Here is a 21,091-nt window from a genome sequence, read left to right as displayed (position 1 = left end):
AAGCAACATATTTATATATATATATAATATTTAAATATTAGACATATAAAGATATAAGAATTGAGCGTTCTGTATGCAAATTTTTCTATTTTTAAAAACACATATTTCTTCAAGCGTACGTAAAAGAAATCGATGATCTATTTCACCTTCCTCTCCCTCGAGAAGAAGACTTCTGTTCCAGAGGAGAAATCCGAGGGTATCGGGGAAGCACTGAGATGGGATGCTCGTTCTCGGGGTTGAATGCTCTCTACGACGCCGTTAGTGGCGGCGGGGACGTGTGGATCAATCATAATCGGTTCAGGATACTGAAGCAGCTCGGAGAAGGTGGCTTTGCTTTTGTTTATCTTGTCAAAGAGGTCGTCAGAGACGGTGCCCCTGGAAGCGGATTGCTCACCAGGAAGAATTTGAAGAACCCTACGCATGTCTCAGGTCGGGTTGTGATCCGTGTTATCATCCCAATTTGTTATATCGAAGTGGAGCCTTTGTTCTAGATTTGAAGGGCGCTGTAGCTTTTTCCTTGTGTCTTTATAGCCTATCAGGCACATGGTTGATAACTGTTAGGGGTTGTGTCACTAAATGCTGTGGCAATTTTGTTTAACTTGATTGTTTTCTTTCAGATGATGGAACATATGCGCTGAAGAAGGTCCTAATTCAAAGTGAAGAGCAATTAGCGTTGGTAAAGGAGGAGATTCATGCTTCGTCACTCTTTGGCCATGCTAACCTACTTCCACTCCTTGATCATGCTATTATTGCCGTCAAGGTAATACTAATTTTAACTTTGTATTTTCATACAAGATTTGGGGGATAATAATTTATTGAATATTATGTGATCATTCATGTGCGTGTGTGCGCATGTATTGCGTGTTGGAGGACGCGCTCAGTGCATGGTCAGTTTTGATGTATGTAGCCGTATCCCTACATCACGGAGGAGTTATTTTCCTGATGTGTACCCATTATCCCTAGGTCATAATGGTGTCAGTCTGACTAGTGCTTCAGCCATCTACCTATATATTTATTTACTGAAATTTTGTGTGCTTTTGTCCAACTGTGCTCATAACTTGCATTCTCATACAGCAGAATGCTCTTTTTTGTCGAATTAGTTCATGGAAGTTGAGATTTCCAGTTGCATCCATAACTCTGTAGATGTGGAATGTAATTTATGCGGTTATTAGGAGTCTAAACAAGCTGTGCTTGAGCAAGCCTAATGCTTCTTTGTGTTTGATTCGTTCGAAGATTTGTTTTTGTTCAACATGGCTCATGAGTAGGATCTTCGTGTTCAGCTCGATTTGAATTTGTTTGTTATTTCAGCTTGTTTTTGCCTCAAATCTAGCTCGAATGACTTATAAAACAATAAACTTTAACATTATTTTACATACAATATAAAATTCTATATAAATATATTATAATAAATATTAATTATTTAATTGTTTAATTAATTTTAGCCAAAAAGAGTCGAACATGATTGAACAAGAAATTGTTCATGTTCGACTTGTTTATAAATTGAGCTCAAAAAGTTGTTCTTGTTTGGCTCACTTAACTAAGAAATCAAACACAAGCTACTTAGTACGCCGAATATGAGTTGTTCGCAAACGATGAGCTTTTTTGATAGCCATAGTTGTTATGTTATTTCTTAATTCTTACCTTTTGACAATTTCTACTTGCGCCTATTAATAAATTTTCATATTACTAACCATTATTTCTTATCAAGTGGAATGTTTTCGTCATTCCTTATGGTCAAGGATAATCCTTGCAGTATTGTTTCACCGTTGAGGAACATTAACAAGTATCTATTGTTTCATTTCTAAAAAAAAATGCAATGTTGAATCATTATAACTCATTTTCACCCAATTAATATGAACAATCCCAATACCTGATGGTCCGGGAGAACATGATAGCATTTATCTACTGTATCCTACCATGCTCATTATTTTTGAAGATGCTCTATCACGTCACTGCTGTGTTTAGTAAAGAAGTAATCCATCTCATTCAGTCATTTTGTTAGAATTCTCACTCAACTCTTTTTGTGGTGGAATCAAAATTTTTATTTAGGGGCCACAAGAGGGAGCATGGAACTATGAAGCGTACTTATTGTTCCCAGTGCATATGGATGGGACTTTACTTGATAATGTCAAAGCAATGCAATCAAAAAAAGAATTCTTCTCAGTACTTACTGTTCTTCAAATATTCCGTCAGGTGAATTCATATTGACAGATTTATAGTATTTTTAGATAATTTTTTATTAATCACTCATGTTCTGCATCATGCATAACTCTTTACATTGGCGCAACATTGTATGAGCTGTTCATCAGCTGTCTTTTGTAATATTGTTTATGCAAAGAACCAATAATGTATCAAAGCCTTTTGATGATTAAAATCAGGATTTCGTAGTCCTTTTTATTACTAGAAGAATTCATTATCATGGAAGATAGGATTTTTATAGGAAATGTATTTCCAGGTTTCCTTGACCTGCATAGAAATGTCATTTTTTGCCTTATGCTTTGCTTTTTCCGTTCATATAATTATTTGCTCTCACATTTTTCTTTAATTAGTTTCTTCTCAAACTTTTTCTTGTTCCTTATTTATTTATTTATTTATTTTCCAACAAATAAATAACCTTGTAGATTTTTGGGTGCCTGAAACAACTCATAATTGAATTCTTGCGGATCATGTAAATGTCTTTTATTTTTATTGTTTAAATTGTTTATTTCTAAGAATCTTTCTTCACTTCTTGATTTTGAAAATTAGTGTAAAGGTTTTATAAATTTAGAAGTTGAACAATTATTAAATATTCTACTATTATTCTGTAATGTATTCTTTTAATTTAGAATTTTATTTTTTTATTATTTTTTTCATATTCTACTTCTTCCAATATGTCTATATGTAAGAACCAATATTATGGTTGAATATATCAAGTTATTTTAAATATTTCAACCATAACATGGTATCATAGTCCGACTAAGGCCTAGTTGATGATCTCTTGATCCCTCCAATCTCATGCTTGCCACTACTTATACGCGCTCGCCGACCTCTTGGGTACCATGCTCTATCTCTTTTTGGCTTTCTTGTGTGTCGTGCTCGCTTATATGTTGTGTTCTCTTGCTTCGACCAGGTGCTTTCATTGGTTTCTTATGCCCAACAACCTTTTTTCTCATTGCATTTACTCTTTCTTGCTCATGCACTCACTAAATAATATCATATAGCAATTACTCATTGACAGCCTCACCCAAAGGTGAACTTTCATTCTATGATAAATTAATTCAGTGTTGACCTCTTTTTTACTTTGTTTTGTTCGTTGATAGCCTTCTCTGCTCCTCTCCAAAAAAAAACCCTCCTCAAATTGTGTGGTATTATCAAACCCAATGCCAACTCATCTTGTGGCCTTTGGAATTTCATTTTCTCATTGGATTTAATTTAAATTTTGACTCTCCAACTTGTAATTGATAATAGAACGGTATTTAAGAAGTTTAACTAAATTTGGACTCTCAGTGATATTGGGCTTTAACCAAGCACCAATGAAAAATAAGTGTTATTGCTGGCTTCAAATGGGAAATTACAACAAACACAACGAAAAACTGAAATTATAACAAAACACGACACTAGACTTGGGTGGACCCCGAATGGAGGGGTGTTGGCTTGCTGGGGTTGGAAGGTGGCGGTAATAAGAGTGGTGGGGGATCAAACAATAAGTATGTTGTTTTGGCTAGTGACAATGAGTATGGAGGGCAGCAAGTGAAAGGAACAGCTGTTGGGCAACTGTGCAGGGGCGGTACCAAGATTGGAGTGGTGGGGCTGTGTTGTCGGGGAGTAATTAAGGAAGAATGGGGAAGGGTAGAGGAAGGATAAACACCACATCAGGACTGAGATATAGCCGGAGTACCACTTAAACCCTTGGATACAATCCTAGAAGGGAAAAGGGAGACGTCGATGGCAGTCCCAAAACAAACTTATCAAAAACCTAACCTTAGACACCAACGAAAGCAAATAAATAGACCTAGGATAATTAAGTGTGGCCCCACTCCATTGGTCGGCACTCTCAAGATACCAAGAGGATCAGCCCGCCCTCAAACAGTCTAGATTGGTTTGGTCCAGTTTGCTTTATGGATGCCTTCATAAGCTCGGTTCTGGACCATGGACAACACCAAATTTGCTGAATGACAAGCCTTTAACTATACGTTTCTCACGTGTATACTCAATAGTTGATTCTACAATCATGTTTTAGGAGATTTCCAAAGTTATATTGAACCCTTATACATTCCATATAGGGTATGCACTCTACTATGAAATCTTTTTAGGCCGACAAATTTATTCAAGTTACTATAGAATTTAAAAGGCAAGTGGAATGAACTTTTTAAATATTGCCCTTTATCGTCGACTACGTCACCAAAATAAATCAATAATTTCTAATTGTCAAATATCTCTTCAATCTACAACCATCCTACTAGTTTGCTCAAACTCAATTTTTGGGTAACTTTTCTATTCCGAATGTCTCCGTAATATTCTCTTGTCTTGTCCTTATCATAAAATCTTGTTGCTGACACAAAAGATGGTCAGGTTAATTATGATCGTAGTGGTTACAATGATGTTGTCTCAGAAAAAAAAAAATTTTTCCTTCTGCTGCTTAGTTTTGCACCACCACTACTTATGATTCTATTGGTACTCTGTCTTTAATTGTCTCAATCTCAAGAAGAATATCATCATCTACTATAGTACTCTTAGTTGATTTTCATTGCTTCTCATATATTTTTCACTTCTGGTTCTATTGCAGCTACTCACTGATATATCTTGGGTCTTTGATTATGGAGCTTCTTCCAAAATGTTAGGTAATCTATACTTATTTTTCCCTTTTACCATGCATGCTCTTCCTCCCATCATCCTTGCTAATATATTTCCTTTTTTTGTTTCCGATAAAGATCGTTTGTCTCTTTTCTCATAAACTTTAGACAATGTCTTATATTCCCTCCGCTTCTATAAAGTTATTATTTATAAATTGTTATGTCAAATTTCACAATTGCTTGATAAAATTCTCCTTTTTGTGCATTTTTCAATACCTTGATGTGAAAAAGATGATTGGTGATAGTGTTGTGGTTGGAGGCCTGTACCACCTCTTTGATGTTAAGTCCCTTGCTCTTTCTTCAATTATTATTCCTTAACAGCAATATTCTTTTCTTGGTCACCTTCACAAACTTCGGAGCTTCAGTCATAGTTTCTTTTTTTTGTTTCTAAGTTTAAAATTGAAGCTGAAGGGCCTTTTTTTTTTGTAAACATTTTCACATTTTTATATTTTTTTTGACTGACATGTTCCAATATATATATGCGGCCCAAATCCAATGTCTACTAAGCAAAGTTTTATTTTTTTTTTTTCAACTTGTTTTTCATTCAATGATTCAACAAGGTTACTTTGGTATTCTTGTTGAATTGTCCGCACAAAAAAATGTTGTATTCAGATAATTTTATCAAGAAATAAAAATTGTATCTTTCACTTCCCTTAAAATTCCTCATTTTCATAATGCCTTTGAATATATGTAATTTACTTTTGCTTTCATGCTGAAAATGATAATATACACCTATTATCCTGACCTTTTATTTCTCAACAAAATATTTTGGTTGAGCATTAGCGTCGACATCTCTTTGATTTTGCCTGCCTCACTATTTACATGAATGCTCCAATACAATTTGAAGGAGACTCCGTTTTTAAGATCTTGCATTTTAATCACTATTTGTATTTGTTGCTTTAAGAGGGGTTACTGCCTATTCTTTTCTCTATAGGCAATTTTTTCGTGGAAATTTTTTTTTAATAATTGTGTCATCTCCCATTTTTGCTATGGGCATGATAAACTATCTCATCTTTCCATCATTGTATTTTCTCTTTTATTTTTGTACTGAAAAGTGATATTATTATTGTGATCCATTTACTCATCATTATCCAATGATTCCACTCCCGTCTCAAATACCACTAAATTTTTCCCCAAGTATTCCACCTACTTCTCTTGCTCCGATGCCTGCCCATTCATTATAGGTTTATACTCATTGGCCTCACTTGCCTCCTTTTGATGCATCTACTTTCTTCGTATCTACTATAGTTGAGCATCCATCTACCCTTGCAACCTTAGATCTCTATCTCCTAATTGCTCTCTAGAACGTACATGACACTTCAGTAATCACTCGATACACATTTCATATTTTGAATATGTTCCTCTTCTTTTCGTTCTTTTCCTTATCTCTTGTCTTTTTTATTTTAAGGGCTTATAAAGGAGCATTTCTTCATCTTAATTAGGATCTTGCAATGTATACTGAAATATTGGCTCTCCTTGATTGTCGTATTGGGATATGGTTTCCTTCTTGATAGTGTAAAGCTTACTTCATGATGGGTTATGATTAAGTTCCATCCTGATAATATTATTGATCAACACAAAGTTTGATTGGTGGCTAAAGGGTACCGTGTAGATTCATGACATATTTTGAGACTTTCTCCCCAATTGCTCAACTGAACATTGTTCGCCTCATTTTTTTTAATGACCGTCAATTTATATTGAATTATTGTTGCAAATGGATGCCAACAATGTTTTTCTGTATGCAGAAATAGTAGAAGTGTCAAATGGAATGGTTTAGCATTCAAACCATTAGCTCAAACCTTTAGAAGTCCTAATGGAATGGCTTTAGTGTGATTGGGCTTAAGTAGGCCAACCCTAATAAGTTCATGGATGGCCCATTCATTTGTTTATCATTAAGATTCACGATAATAGGCTTTGTATATATATAGTAAGTTGGAATATTATCACATTAATTATAGCTTAATCTTTTCTAATTAAGAAAAAAACAAATAATTATTTCTTATGCTTATGGCTGCACAAATTATTCTTTTTAAACTAAAAAAAATCTATAATATTCAAATAACTAACAAGTTAAATAACCTATAAATTCAATCATGATTTACTTGGAGAGAAGCTCAAAGGAACTTGCCAAAGAAGAAAGCAAACGATTGGGAATATGTTTTTTTTGTGCTAATGGAGCTTGGTAATAAATTAAACTAATAACTTACTCTCATGATGATATTAGGGGAATAGTTGATGATTAAATTAATTGGTTTGAATTAAATTTTAGGTAAGCCCTTGTAAACTCAAGATCAAACTAAAATGAATTTTTTGAGCTTATTACTCATGTTTGAATCTCAGCTTGAATGGGTAAATCTTTATCAAACAAATAAATATAAATGGGTTTAAATTGACTTTCTAGGGTGCTCTACCAAAACCCATCATCAATGTAGGCAAGTTCAAGTTTATGATGCACTTTGTTGGGCTTAGTTAAATGGGTTAAAACGTGCATACACATCTGATTCGACAGTAGTTTAATTGGAGCAACTTAACCAATGGGAGAGAACAAAATTCCAATCTAGTTTAATAAAACCCTACGAAGTCCTTATTGATATTGGTCTTCAAAGAAGCTTAATTGATGAATTTTTCCTCATATTTACTATTTTTTCACTGACAGATCTTTTTTATGCATGTTGATGATTTTCTTTTCACTGAAAAATGCTTGGTACTATAAATTTGGGACAATCAGAGTATTTTCTCAATATCTAGTTCGCTTATAATAAAAGTTGCATTTCTCTTTAATGTTGTCTGGTGCAAATTTGCTGACTCTCCCATGGGTACTTTATAGACTTTTGATGATGAAAGATGTTTTGTAGATAATCCTATTTGTTGTTAATAGATCTGAGATATCTAAAACGTTCACTTCTTTTAATTAGTTGATCACCCATTGTTACAACCCCACCACTAGATCTTCTACATGAAATTACATTTCATGCATTTAATATTAGATCTACTTAACGAAAGACCTTAGATGTGTTGAACTTCATAATTTAAGTTTTTCCTGAACTCTCTCTAGCTTTACCCACAAGAAAGATATCACCATCGAAAATCTTACACCAAGGTATATCCTCCTGTAAATATTTAGTAAGAACATCAATAACTTAAGGAAAAAATATGGGCTTAAAGTCGATCCCTAATGTAATCCAACTGAAATAGGAAAATATTTAGTCAATTATCCTCGTGTTCGAACACAGTAACAATTCTAGTATACATATCTTTAATGACTTAGATTATAAGTAATATCAGCACATTTTTTTCTAGAATTCTCTAAAGTACTTATGCTGGAACCTTATCATAAGATTTTTTTAAATCAACAAAAACCATAAATAAATTCTCTTTACTTTCTCTGTATTTCTTCATCAAAACTCCCATTAAATGTATAACTTCCATAGTAGGCTTATCTAGTATGAATCCAAACTGATTTTGACAATTTTTTGTATCACATCATAACCTATATTCAATTACTCTCTCCCATAACTTTAATATATGACACATTAACTTACTTCCTCTATAGTTTGTACAATTTTGTGCATCACCTTTATTCTGAAAAGTAAGAATCAATAGACTTTTTTCCACTTATCAAATATCTTTTTAGTTTTTAAAATAATATTAAAAAGTTTAGTAAACAAAAAATTTTCAAGATCATCTAAACATTTTCACACTACTATTAGAATAACATCATGTCTCTTTTTCACACTTCATTTTCTTTAAAGCCTCATTAACTTCTATTTTATTAATTCGACGGTGGAAATTTAAAATTTTATTTTTATTTACGATATTATGATCACTAAAATCGATCTTATTTTCACAATCATTCGAAAAATTTATCAAAATATCTCACCTACCTATGTTGAATATCCTCTTCTACAAAAATTAGTTTTTTTATTTTTTTCTTTAATTCATTTTATTTGAACTAAATCTTTATTTTTTTTATCTCTTTGCTCGGTTAGCTTATACATATATCCCTTCACTCTTTAGAATCTCCTTTATTTTAAAGATTATTTAAAGTAGAATTCTTAGCATTATAAATTATCTTAAATTCCCATCGAAGCATCTTATATATTTCTCGATTCTTCAAACTCTTACATCTAAATTAGTTTTTATAACAAAACTTTTTATTTTGTATCTTTTTTTGCACATTATTATTTCACCATGAACTATTTTTATTCATAAAAACATTTTCTTTTAATTTTCCGAGCATATTTTTTATAACTTGCTTAGTAGTACTCTTTACTGTATCTTACATAGTATTGATTTCTCCATGAACATCCCAAATATTAAGGTTTTAAAGTTTACCCATAAAAATATTTTATTTTTGTCTTTTAAGTGTCTCATCTAATTTTATGATAATATTTTATCGTATTTTTATCTTCAACCTATCATCGTAAAATTTAAAATTATTGATTGATGTTGGGCACTTAAATTTTTAGTTGGATTGATCTTACAAATATTATAATCTTGACAATATATTATTTTATAAGAAAATAATTAATTTATGCTCTATTAGATTCGTTCTTATAAGTGATGATATGCTTATTTTTTTCATAAATAAAGTAATGGTGATAATAAAATCACAAGCTAAAATAAAATCCAGTTTGGTTTTACTTTTTTCATTGGTGAGTCCAAAACCATAGCCACTTGAACTAAAATTTTTTATTACTGTACTAATGTTTATTTAAATCTCTCCCAATAAAAATTCTATCATCAAGAGATATCATTTGTATTAATTCTTTTAGGTCATGATAAATTTTCTCTCTTAAATATATATCTTAACCTACTTGGTGAACTAATGTCTTTCTAAAAAGCATGTGACAATCATACAATTATATGCGTCGCTCTAGTAATATATGAAATTAGACTATGTATGTTGATCTCCCGAGGAAACTTGTCAAATTTCCTAATTGGTGAAGCTTTATTTTGCTAAACCTCTAAGTCTAGTTTAAAGTAATTTTAATTTGCAGAAAGTGAAATGTTTATAAAATTCTAGAAAACAGAAAACAAACTAGATTTTTGGAGTTTTTTAGAGGTGAATGAAGCCATACTCCTGTGACTCGAATTATGTGAATCTTCAAGTTTTTCCTATGAGATCCCTATATTGTTGACAACCATGGACAAGTTCTTCTTAGTCTATATCTGTGTCATATGAAACATTGAAAACTCGTAGTACAGTTAAGAGAGTTTAACCATGTAAGATTTTCTAGAAATCCTCTAGTCTTCTATATAGATTACAATCTTCTGCTGACTATATGTCTATTCCACTAGGTGATTGCGTGTTAACCTACTTATTATGTTGGTCAACGGTTAGAAATCTTAGATCTGAAGGTGTATTAACTCTCTAATTAGCCATATTAAAAGTGAATTATGATAAAAAAAAAAATTAATACATCAACATAAATAACATAAAAGCACATAAAAATGTCTAGGGAAAACTAAATGAGAAAAGATTGATTCAATCACATGCTGTAATCACATAAGCATAAAAATAACTTAGTTACTATGCATGATAGAAGAAAATATAAAAAAACTTCATTGAATTCAGGAGAACAAACAATGTAAATAGGCACAAAACTCAAAGGAGAGTTGATCTCTCCTCGAAGTATATCGCAATCCCCCCCTTACAATGAACGCTCTCCAACAATCTGCTACGTACAAGCACTCAAGTCTCTCGCTTTTCAAACGTACAAAGAAAAACACTAGAAAATTCTCCCAAGAAAATTTAAGGAGAAAACCCTAGGGCTCACAAAAGGAAAGATTTTCTTAAGCCTAGAGAAGCATACAACAACAACAAAGCCTTAATCCCACTACCTTATAATCCCACTACGTGGGTCGGCTACATGAATCCTTTTTCTCCATTGCGTCCTATTTAGTGTCATATTTTTAGAGCATCCAAAGCAAAAATTCTCTAGGTATTCTATCATTATCTTATATAGTTAAGACACCAAATCCCGCAAGAAATTCTTCTATATTGGTCAAATCACTCATTGAGACACCGATGTGCTTAGGGTGTGGCGGGGGGTGCCGCCCTCTTAGGACTACGACGAGGGCGTGTAGCAGAAGAGCTCAGGTGCACCCAAGTCTCTAGTAGGTAGCGCAGGAGTGTTGTCTCTTGGCACGGCCTTGCCATTGCTTCATTCACGCTTTCCACAACAGAGATGGTGGCGCAGTTGCACTGCTAGTCCCTTGGCCAATTTGTCTTCTTTAACTCCCTGCAGTGCGCTCAACACCTGTATTTTGTAAAGTACAACAAAAATATCTTCCACAAACGTAAAATTAACATAATTATGAAATAAACCATGGAATTGACCTTGCAAAATATCTTATTTTTGCTTCACATTAATTTTCCCAAACTTACTCATTACTTGTCTTTTTTTTTTTGGAATATATGTCCAAAACTATTTGGGGAGCATAAGTAATCATTAACATAAAAAATTTTAGTATCAACAATAATTTTTAAAGTTATAATTTTATATCTAATTCTATTAATTCTTACAACATTTTTTTGAGCTCTTATCTATAATTATACATATATCATTTTTAAGACGAATTTTAACGGAATAACAAAATTAAAATTTTAAATTATCAATCTTATTAGTTTTTTCTCTAACTCATTTAGTTTCTTGAATGCATAATATTTATCTTCCTATGAACCTTATTATCGAGTAATTCCATTAATTTACCCGTGAGAGTACTTATATTTTAAGTTCTTATTCTAATATTAGTTTAATTGACAAATTTTATTGTCCACATCCGTCCATAGCATGAGTACCCTTGCTTATTTAACACTACACTCATGTGTCGATGCTGTGACTCTTGCATATTTTTCGCTGTATTTTGGTCATACAACACGTCCTTATCCCTTGTTGTGGTAACATATTTCCTATACTTTTTGAAACACAAAAGATATAGGTTCGTCTGGTCTTGCATTGTCCCTATTGCCCATTTTTAAGGTTTGAACAGCCCCCTACATTATGTTTATTTTTTGTAAGATTTGCATACATACTACTCAATTCCTATATATTTACATATCTAACACCTAACCTTCATTTTTACTTTCCACCTTACTTATGCATGAATGGTGTATTTCAAATTTTATAAGCTAAAATGGTGGCATTTGTTATATGATCTGAAAGATTTGAGTGGTATAAATGTACAAAACAAAATTTTATATGTAAATACATAGGAATTAGGTATGTATGTAATTGCCCCTTTTATTTGCTTCTCTTCTAATTTTTTTCCAGTAACATGTTCATTTGCTTTCATATTATATGATTCTCATGTTTTGAGGTTCATTTATAACATTCTTGTATAATCTCTTAAGTAATGTATTGCATGCTAAAAGAATTTCTACCACAGATCTGTGCTGGACTGAAGCACATGCACAGTTTTGATCCTCCATATGCTCATAATGATGTGAAACCTGCTAATGTCCTGATCACACATAGGAAGGGAGAACCACCTCTTGCTATATTGATGGATTTTGGGAGTGCCGGGCCGGCTAAGCGGGAAATTCGTTCTCGTTCAGATGCTCTAAAATTGCAGGTGCCATAATTACTGCTCTCTGTAGAGTTTATTTCTTGCTTTAAATAGTTATTGATAAATAGCTGAAGTATTTTAGCCATGTTTTCTCTTCTGGTTTTCAGCATATAAAGAAAAGCTACAACAGCAAGAACAAACCTTTATCCCACTAAGTGGGGTCGGCTACACGAATCCTTTTTCTCCATTGCGTCTTATTGAGTGTCATATTTTCATTTAATTCTAATAAATTAAGATCATTTTTCATACAATATGCCCAAAGTTTTCTAGGTCTACCTCTGCGTTTCTTAACATGAGTCGAATCTAAAACATCTACTCTCCTAATCATATCATCAGATGATCGACATTTAATGTGACCGAACTATTTAAGACGACTCCATTTAATTTTGTCCGCTATTGGAGCTACTTTAACCATATCATGGATATATTCATTTCACATTTTGTCTCTGAGTGTAAAGCCACTCATCCACCTAAGTATTCTCATCTCGGCACGTAACATAGTTTTATACTTCTCTTTTAAAGGCCAACATTCATCGCCATAGAACATTGTAGGTCTCATTACCATCTTATAAAATTCTTCTTTCAGTCTAAGCAGTACTTCTCTATCACACAATAGGCCCGAAGCATTCCTCCACTTCAACCAACCAACTTGAATTCTACTAATAACATCCCCATCTATATCACCATCACTTTAAACAATAGACCCGAGATATCTAAAGCATTCACACTTTTTAATAATTTGATTACCCATAGTTACAACTCTATCGCTAGAGCTACTATTACTAAGACTACATTCCAGGTATTCAGTTTTAGTTCTACTCAAACGAAGGCCTTTAGACTCCAATGTAGACCTCTATAGTTCAAGTTTTTTCTCTAGTCTTATCAATGAGAAGGATATCATCAGCGAAAGGCATACACCAAGGTGCATCCTCCTATAAACGTCCAGTAAGAGCATCCACAACTAAAGCAAAAGGATATAGGCTTAAAGCCGATCCCTGATGTAATCCAGCTGAAATAGGAAAATATATTTGGTCAATCCTCTTTCTGTTCGAACACAAGTAACAACTCTAGTATACATATATTTATTGACTTGAATATAAGTCATATCAACACCTTTCTTCTCTAGAACTCTTTAAAGGATATCTTGGAACCTTATCGTAAGCTTTTTCTAAATCAATAAAAATCATACGTAGATCCTCCTTATTCTCTCTAAATTTATCCATCAAACCTCTCAATAAATGTATAGCTTCCATAGTAGACCTACCCTGCATAAATCCAAATTGATTATGAGAAATCTTTGTAATGTGTCTTAACCTATGTTCAATTACCCCCTGCCATAAGTTTAAAGTACGACACATCAACTTAGCTCCTCTATAATTTGCACACTCTTGTGCATCCCCTTTATTCTTAAGATGGGGATCAAAATAATCTTCCTCCACTCCTCAGGCATCTTTTAGTTTTTAAAATAATATTAAAAAGCTTAGTAAGCCAAGAAATTCTCAAATCTTGTATATATTTCCACATTTCAATTGGGATATCATCAGATCCTACTGACTTTTTACCCTTGATTTTCTTTAAAGCTTCCTCAAAATTTTTTTACTAATGTAACGGTAAAAACGAAACATTTTATTTTTATTAACGATATTAAGAATACTAAAATCGATCGTATTTTCAAAAACTTCATTAAAAAATTTATCAAAATAATTCACAAACCTGTGTTGAATATCTTTTTCTAAGAAAAATATTTTTGATTTTCACTTTTAATATATTTTACTTGAGTTAAATATTTACTCTTTTTTCTCTTTATTTGGCTAGTTTATGCATATATTTTTAACTTTCTTTAGTATCTAATCTTTTATAAAGATCAGTAAAAATAGAATTTTTAGCATAACAAATTGTTTTCTTAAACTTTCTAAAGACCATTTAATATTTTCTCAATTCTCTAAGCTTTTTCATTTAATCCAATTTTTTTAACATAACTTCCTATATTTTATCTTTTCTTCCACATTATTATTCCACCATCAACTATTTTTATTTATATAAATTTTTTACTTTTGATTCTTCGGGCACATCTTTTGCCACTTATTTAATATTGTTTGTTACTTTGTCCCACAAAAAATTTGCTTCTTCATGAACATCCCAAATCTTGAAATCTTGAAGTTTACTCATAAAAAAAATTTTATTTTTGTTTTTTAGGTGTCCTCTTCTAATTCTTCGACAATGATTTCTAATTTTTTTTTTTACAACTATTCAACTTAAAATCTAGAACTAATAATCGACGTTGAGTACTTAAATCCTTATTTGGAATGGTGTTACAACACATTCTTGACGATATCTTCTTTTCATAAAAAAATAATCAATTTGTGTTTTATTAGATTCATTATTATAAGTAATAATATGCTCATCTCTTTTCTTAAATAAAGTATTTACAATAATAAAATTATGCGCTAAAGCAAAATCTAATATGACCTTCTTCATTAATCGCTCCAAAATCGTACTCACCAAGAATATTTCTAAAATTTTCTACCACTCTACCAACATGTTCTCCAATAAAAGTTCTTTCATCAAGAGGTATCATTTATTTTAAGTCTTATAGGTCATTCCAGAATATTTTTTGGAACCTATATCTAAACCTACTTGAGGAGCATAAACATTTATAATATTAAAAATCTTAGTATCAACAATAATCTTAAGGGCTATAATTTTATCTCCAATTTTATTAATTTTTACAAATTATCTTTCAAACTCTTATCTATAATTACATATACACCATTTCTAGTGTGACTCTTACCTGAATAACAAAGTCTATTTTGTCAATCTCCTTAGCATTTTCTCTAACCCATTAATTTACCTATGAGAGTGACATAAGATATTTTTCTTTCTATGAATAATAATGCAACTGATTCCATTAATTTACCTATGAGAGTACTTATATTTCAAGTTCCTATCCAAATATTAATTTCATGAACTAACTTCTTTACCTGCATTCTTCCGTAATGTGAGAATCTTTGCTTATTTGACACCACACCTACGTGCCGGTGTAACGGCCCTTGCACACTTTTCACTATATTTAGGTCATACAGTGCGTTGCTTCCAAGGGACGCCCTAACATTTACATAAGGATCTAGATGATTCATATCTTGATTTTTTGACAAATTTACAGCTACTATGGAAGGAAAAACTAGTTTTTTTTTTTTTCCGCCCATTGTTATTCATTATTTCATGACCATAACCAGTTTTTAGCACTTCTCATTATATATCATGATGTTATCCTTATCATCATGGTTCTGTGCCATTTATTCTCTTATATTTTCGGGAATTGCAGATGCATTCTCACAAGTATTTGGTGTTGCCTTTCTGTATCTTTCTACTGCATTCCCTGCCAACCATCTCAATTTACTTTTTTTTTCCACTTTATTCTCCTATTGTTTGGCGCATCATTTCTCAATTCTTTTCCACAACCTCTAACTAATTATCGTTTTCACATTTTTTATTCTGCTGGACTTCTGCTGATGCTGGTTAATCTCGAATTTCTCTTGTTATGCTACATTCACACTTTACAGCAAACGGAACACATTTCAATGCAGTGGGCCATTGTTCATATGCCTGACAGGACATTTAAAATGTGATATCGTTTTTGTTGAAAAGAAAATAATAATTCAAAGATCTTTACTTCTTATGGCTATTAGAAGTTATACTAATTGATGCATATTTTGTGTATTAGGTTTTAGTTTAACAGGTCGTCTTGATTATTCAAATTTTAAAGTTGCTGAATAAGAACAAAAAAATTATATATATATATATATCTATATATGTTGATACTCTCTCGCGCACGTATTATTTTTAGTGAATTTAATAGCAAATTCATGCATACATCCATGTACATTAGGCGTCAAATTCAGACTCATGGTTGGGGTCAATGCTTCTAACCGCCACATTAAGACGATTCAATGATGCATCATGTTTATTTTGTTCTCATTATTTTATGCAGGACTGGGCTGCCGAGCACTGTTCTGCACCTTTCAGAGCTCCAGAGTTGTGGGATTGCCCAAGCCATGCTGATATTGACGAAAGAACGGATGTTTGGGCTTTGGGATGTACATTGTATGCATTAATGTAAGATTATGTGCTCCTCATGTCCTCTTTGGCATATCATCTAAATTTCAATATTTATGACAGGTGTCAAAAATTAACTCGACATGCCAAAATGACTTGAACTCAACTCAAAAAATCTGGTTTCAGGTTGACTCATTTAATTTTTGGGTTGGTGGGCATCCAAAACCCCATTATGTTCGGTTTACTCGTCAACCTGAATGTGACTTGAAATAAACTTGAATTTGAAGCAAATAAGTGAATACCTATTATACATATATTAAACGAGTTATGTGGGTTGTGTTAGAGTCATTCAGGTTGAAAGCAAGTTGGGTCGGGTTAGACTTTTTCAACTATTTAATATTTTGGTTGGACTCGGGGTCAAGCAATTTTGGGTAGGGTCAATTTTGAGTCAGCCCTGAAACTGACTTGTGAACCCGCCTAATTTAGCACATAATATTTTGTTTTTGAAGAAAAAAATTGGTAAAAATTTTTTTCCTTCATTCATGGGTTGGACTTCAATAGAGACTTATAATCCTTTTACAAATAACCTCCAGACTTCTTCTATATTTCCTATTTATAATTAAACCTCTCAAATAAGATACAAATTTCAACACTCCCCCTTAAGATGAGCAAAAGATATCCATTAAGCCCATCTTGACACAATCTAGACAAATCTAATGAACTAAGTTTTTTAGTGAGACACTCAGCTAATTGCTCTCCAGTGGCTACATGATTTAGCTCCAGTAGCCTGTTATTCAGCTTTTCCTTTATGAAGATTCTATTAATCTTCACATTTTTTGTTCTATCATGTTGAACTGAGTTATTGGCAATGTTAATTGTCGACTTGTTGTCACACCACAACTTCATTTGAGTTCCTTGATCCACTTTGAGCTCAACCAACAAGGCTCTTAGCCTCATCATCTCTGCAACTCCTAAGGCCATGGCCCTATACTTTGTTTCTGATGTTGACCTCACTACTACAGATTGTTTCTTGCTCTTCTAAAAAACCAATTTACCACTTACAAACATGCAGTATCCGTAGGTGGATCTTTTGTCATATGTACAAGTCGCCCAGTTAACATCACAATATTCTTTCTTAAAGATCAACCCCTTCCCTAGTGCACTTTTCAGGGACCTCAGAATTTGATATGTTGCATCGATATGACCCTTGGATCATGCATATAACAGCTCACCGCGTTCACAACAAATGAGATGTCGGGACGCGTGTGACTCAAATCGATCAGATGACCCACCAATCTCTAGTATCTTTCACGATCAACTGGTTCTCCTGCCTCTGCACTCACTTTGTTCTTCTGATCAATTGGACACTGCAGACTTGCCTCCTTGTATGTCTATTTCTGTTAGGAGATCCGGTAAATACTTTTTGTGAGATATGACTATCCTCTCTGGTTCACATGCCACCTCAATCTTAAGGAAGTCTTTGAGCTATCCAATGTCTTTCACCTTAAAATCTTTGCCCAATTTAACTTTTAATTGAGCAATCTTTGCCTCATCATCATCTGTGATAATGATATCATCAACATACCCAATAAGCATAGTGATGTGACTACTATTTTGACGAAAGAATACTGTATAATTAACATTGTTCTGATGATATCCCATGCCCTCTGTAGCTTTTTTAAACTTGTCAAACCAAGCTCGAATAGATTGTTTCAAGCCATAAAGCAACTTCTTGAGCCTGCACAACTTGCGTACATTGCCTGGCTTGTACTTAATCTTAGTGGTATGTCTATATTTGGTGTAATCTCCACCCATCATTTACAATCAGAAACCAATGCTCTCACTGTGCTCATCTTCATTGCTGGTGCAAATGTTTCGTCATAGTCAATGTCATATGTCTAACTGCACTCTCCCTTCTTGATTTTGTTTTACTGTAAAGATACACTTGCACCCAACTGCTCTTTTCCTTACTGGTAATGGTACTATCTTCCACATTCTGTTCTTATCGAGTGCACCAAGTTCCTTCAGCATAACAGCCTTGCACTTTGGATTCTCCTTTGTTACCTGTCAATAGTTGGATATAGAGACAGTGTCTAAAGATGCAATGAATGTAACTTGTACAGATGATATGTTAGAATATGAGACAAACTGAGCAATGTCATGTGAGAATCCAAAACAATCAGGAGAATAACGATCTGGAGAACGACCCACATTGCTACGAGAGGTCCTCTTTAAAGCCACGGGAGTAGGAGAAGGGAGAGGAATCATATCACATTAGTAATCAGATTTTGAAGTGGAAGGTGTAGGCGTCTTAGAAGTCGGGGTGAACTAGGGCAAAGGGCTTGATGGCATAAGTGGCACAGCAGACACTGTTCCTGGACTGGATGGCACGAGTGATGACATACACTGTTCTTCCTCCTTATATACACTCTCAACTCCTTTTGATCTTGAATCCTTCCACTTTCAGACTCATTTTCATCATTTTTGGCTCTTCCTCAGCTGATCATTTCCACGCAACATAACTAGACATTATTCCCACATGCACGAATCTCTCTCAATCACTACTCTCCCCCTCATGCCTAATACCTTCAATATCTAATGAGTCACCAAAGGTTGAGGGTTACCTCCAGAGTGTAGTACGGTTTAAACTCTCTCAAGTACACATCCATGCTCACAAACAGTCTCTTGTCTATCAAACCCCAACAAACATACATCTTTTTGGTAGCAGAATAACCCACAAAAACACTTCACATCTCTAGGATCCTGTTTCTCTATTGATGGTGTGTTGTCCATCACAAACATACACAACTAAAAAACTTAAATGAGATAATTTCACTATTAACTTCTTTCAACATTTGATAAGGAGACTTTCAATTCAATACTCTTTAGGGCATTTTGATGATCAATTGAGTTATTGTCAAAACTGCTTGGTTCCACAAGTATTTTGGGACATTCATCGTGATTATGATGCTTCAAGCTACCTCGAGAAAGTGTTTATTTTTCTTTTACTCCATTTTGTGTGTGTGTATGAACATGTGGTTTGATGTTGAATCCCTTGGGCTAACAAGTATTCCCCAAACACTTTGTTGGTATACTGTCCCATCATCATACCTTAATGCCTTCACTGCTACACTGTATTGAGTCTGAATCACCTTGTGAAAGTCTTTAAAGCAAGCAAGTACATAATTTTTGTTTCCCATCAAATATAACCAAATAATGCTAGAAAAACAATTGATGAAAGACAAACTTTAGCTATCCATAGAAGTTTTAGAACAAGGTCCCCATATATCCGAGTGCGCCAAATCAAAAACTTAAGAACTCTGTTTACCAGAACTAACATAAAACCTCCTGGTATGCTGACCAAACTAACAAGCACCACACACAAGTTTTTGTTTATTTTTCTTTTCATACAAGGATGGAAACTATCAACTCAATAGATTAAATGAAGAGTGTCTCATACGCCTGTGATGTAATAGCAAAACATCATCCACACTCCTCTTAGATCCTCCCGCTCCAACATTCTCAATTATGGATGCTAAGACTGAGTATATCCCCTCTCTATCCAAGTACCAGAATTCACTATGTCACCAAATCCCCTTATTTTGAAAGATCACATTTGGCATATCAAATAAAAATAACACATTTTAATTTGAGTATTATAGCGCTAATAGATAAATTTTTCACTAGACAGGAAAAAGTATGCAAAACATTAGACAAAGTAAAATAATTGGTACACTTCACTGTATCCTTATCAATCATAGTTTGTGTTGTATCATCAGCTATTTGAATGCTCTCTGAAACTGCGTAGTGAGTATAGAAAGAGAATTCACTATAGGAACATATAATATGTCGAGATACACCAGTGTCTGCTATTCATATTGGTGATTAGGGCTGTCAAAACGGCTCGTTCACGAACAGCTCGTGTTCGACTCGTTAAGAAACTCGTGTTTGGCTCGTTTTGGCTCGAAATACTACTAATCATTTATATATATATATATATATATTAGAAAGTCCAAGGGCTGATATATTAAAGATAAAGATACAGATAGGTTTGTATGAGTGGGCCTAAATACCCAACCCACACAATACGACACACACCCAAAAATGTAAAAGATGGGTACATATAGAAATAAAAAGAAACCCAAAAACCCCCCGGATGCTGAAAAAGTGTGGGTCATCCCAATTTAGTCTTGCCTCTGGCTTTAGTTCTTGGTAGGGATCCAACTAGCAGATTGATAAGATGCTGACCATTACCCGTAGTAACCAAAATATCATCAATAAAACTCCTGAGCGCTAGTAGATCTCCATTCTTCTTCTTTCTCCTGAAAGTGTAAATCTATCATTCCTCCTCCGAAGAATCCGCCTGATGGGGTAGAGCTGAAGCAAAAGGATTACCAACAGTAATACCCACAAAAGGGTTCTACAATATGTGAAGTATGAGTTGCCGCTACACCGGATACTTTTTGAAGAAGTGGAGCTGCAAAGCTCTCCTGATTATCAGTTTGAACAATATCATTTATAGGTAATAGTTCATCAGTATTGGTTTGTATGGAGTTTGTAGGTGCCAGCATCACATCACTCGTAGTAACAGTAACAACTGTGTCAGGGGGGGGGGGGGGGGGGGGGGCGGG

At 33.5% G+C, this 21,091-nt stretch overlaps 1 protein-coding gene across 1 annotated transcript in view; it reads left to right on the top strand.

Annotated features, from left to right (window-relative positions):
* Window positions 1-70: 70 nt before the first annotated feature.
* The window catches only part of LOC110031537 (probable serine/threonine-protein kinase DDB_G0291350), a 22,983-nt gene continuing 1,962 nt past the window's right edge, over window positions 71-21,091 (top strand). The window contains exons 1-5 of the mRNA XM_020734783.1: window positions 71-429; window positions 618-760; window positions 2,050-2,193; window positions 12,225-12,410; window positions 16,396-16,520. Of these exons, the coding sequence (XP_020590442.1) occupies window positions 216-429; window positions 618-760; window positions 2,050-2,193; window positions 12,225-12,410; window positions 16,396-16,520 (812 nt within the window). The 5' untranslated portion in view covers window positions 71-215. The remainder of the gene's footprint in view (window positions 430-617; window positions 761-2,049; window positions 2,194-12,224; window positions 12,411-16,395; window positions 16,521-21,091) is intronic.

Source organism: Phalaenopsis equestris, unplaced genomic scaffold (genome assembly GCF_001263595.1).
Source record: "Phalaenopsis equestris unplaced genomic scaffold, ASM126359v1 Scaffold000840, whole genome shotgun sequence".
Classification (NCBI taxonomy): domain Eukaryota; kingdom Viridiplantae; phylum Streptophyta; class Magnoliopsida; order Asparagales; family Orchidaceae; genus Phalaenopsis; species Phalaenopsis equestris.
This window is presented reverse-complemented; position numbering and strand designations above follow the sequence as displayed.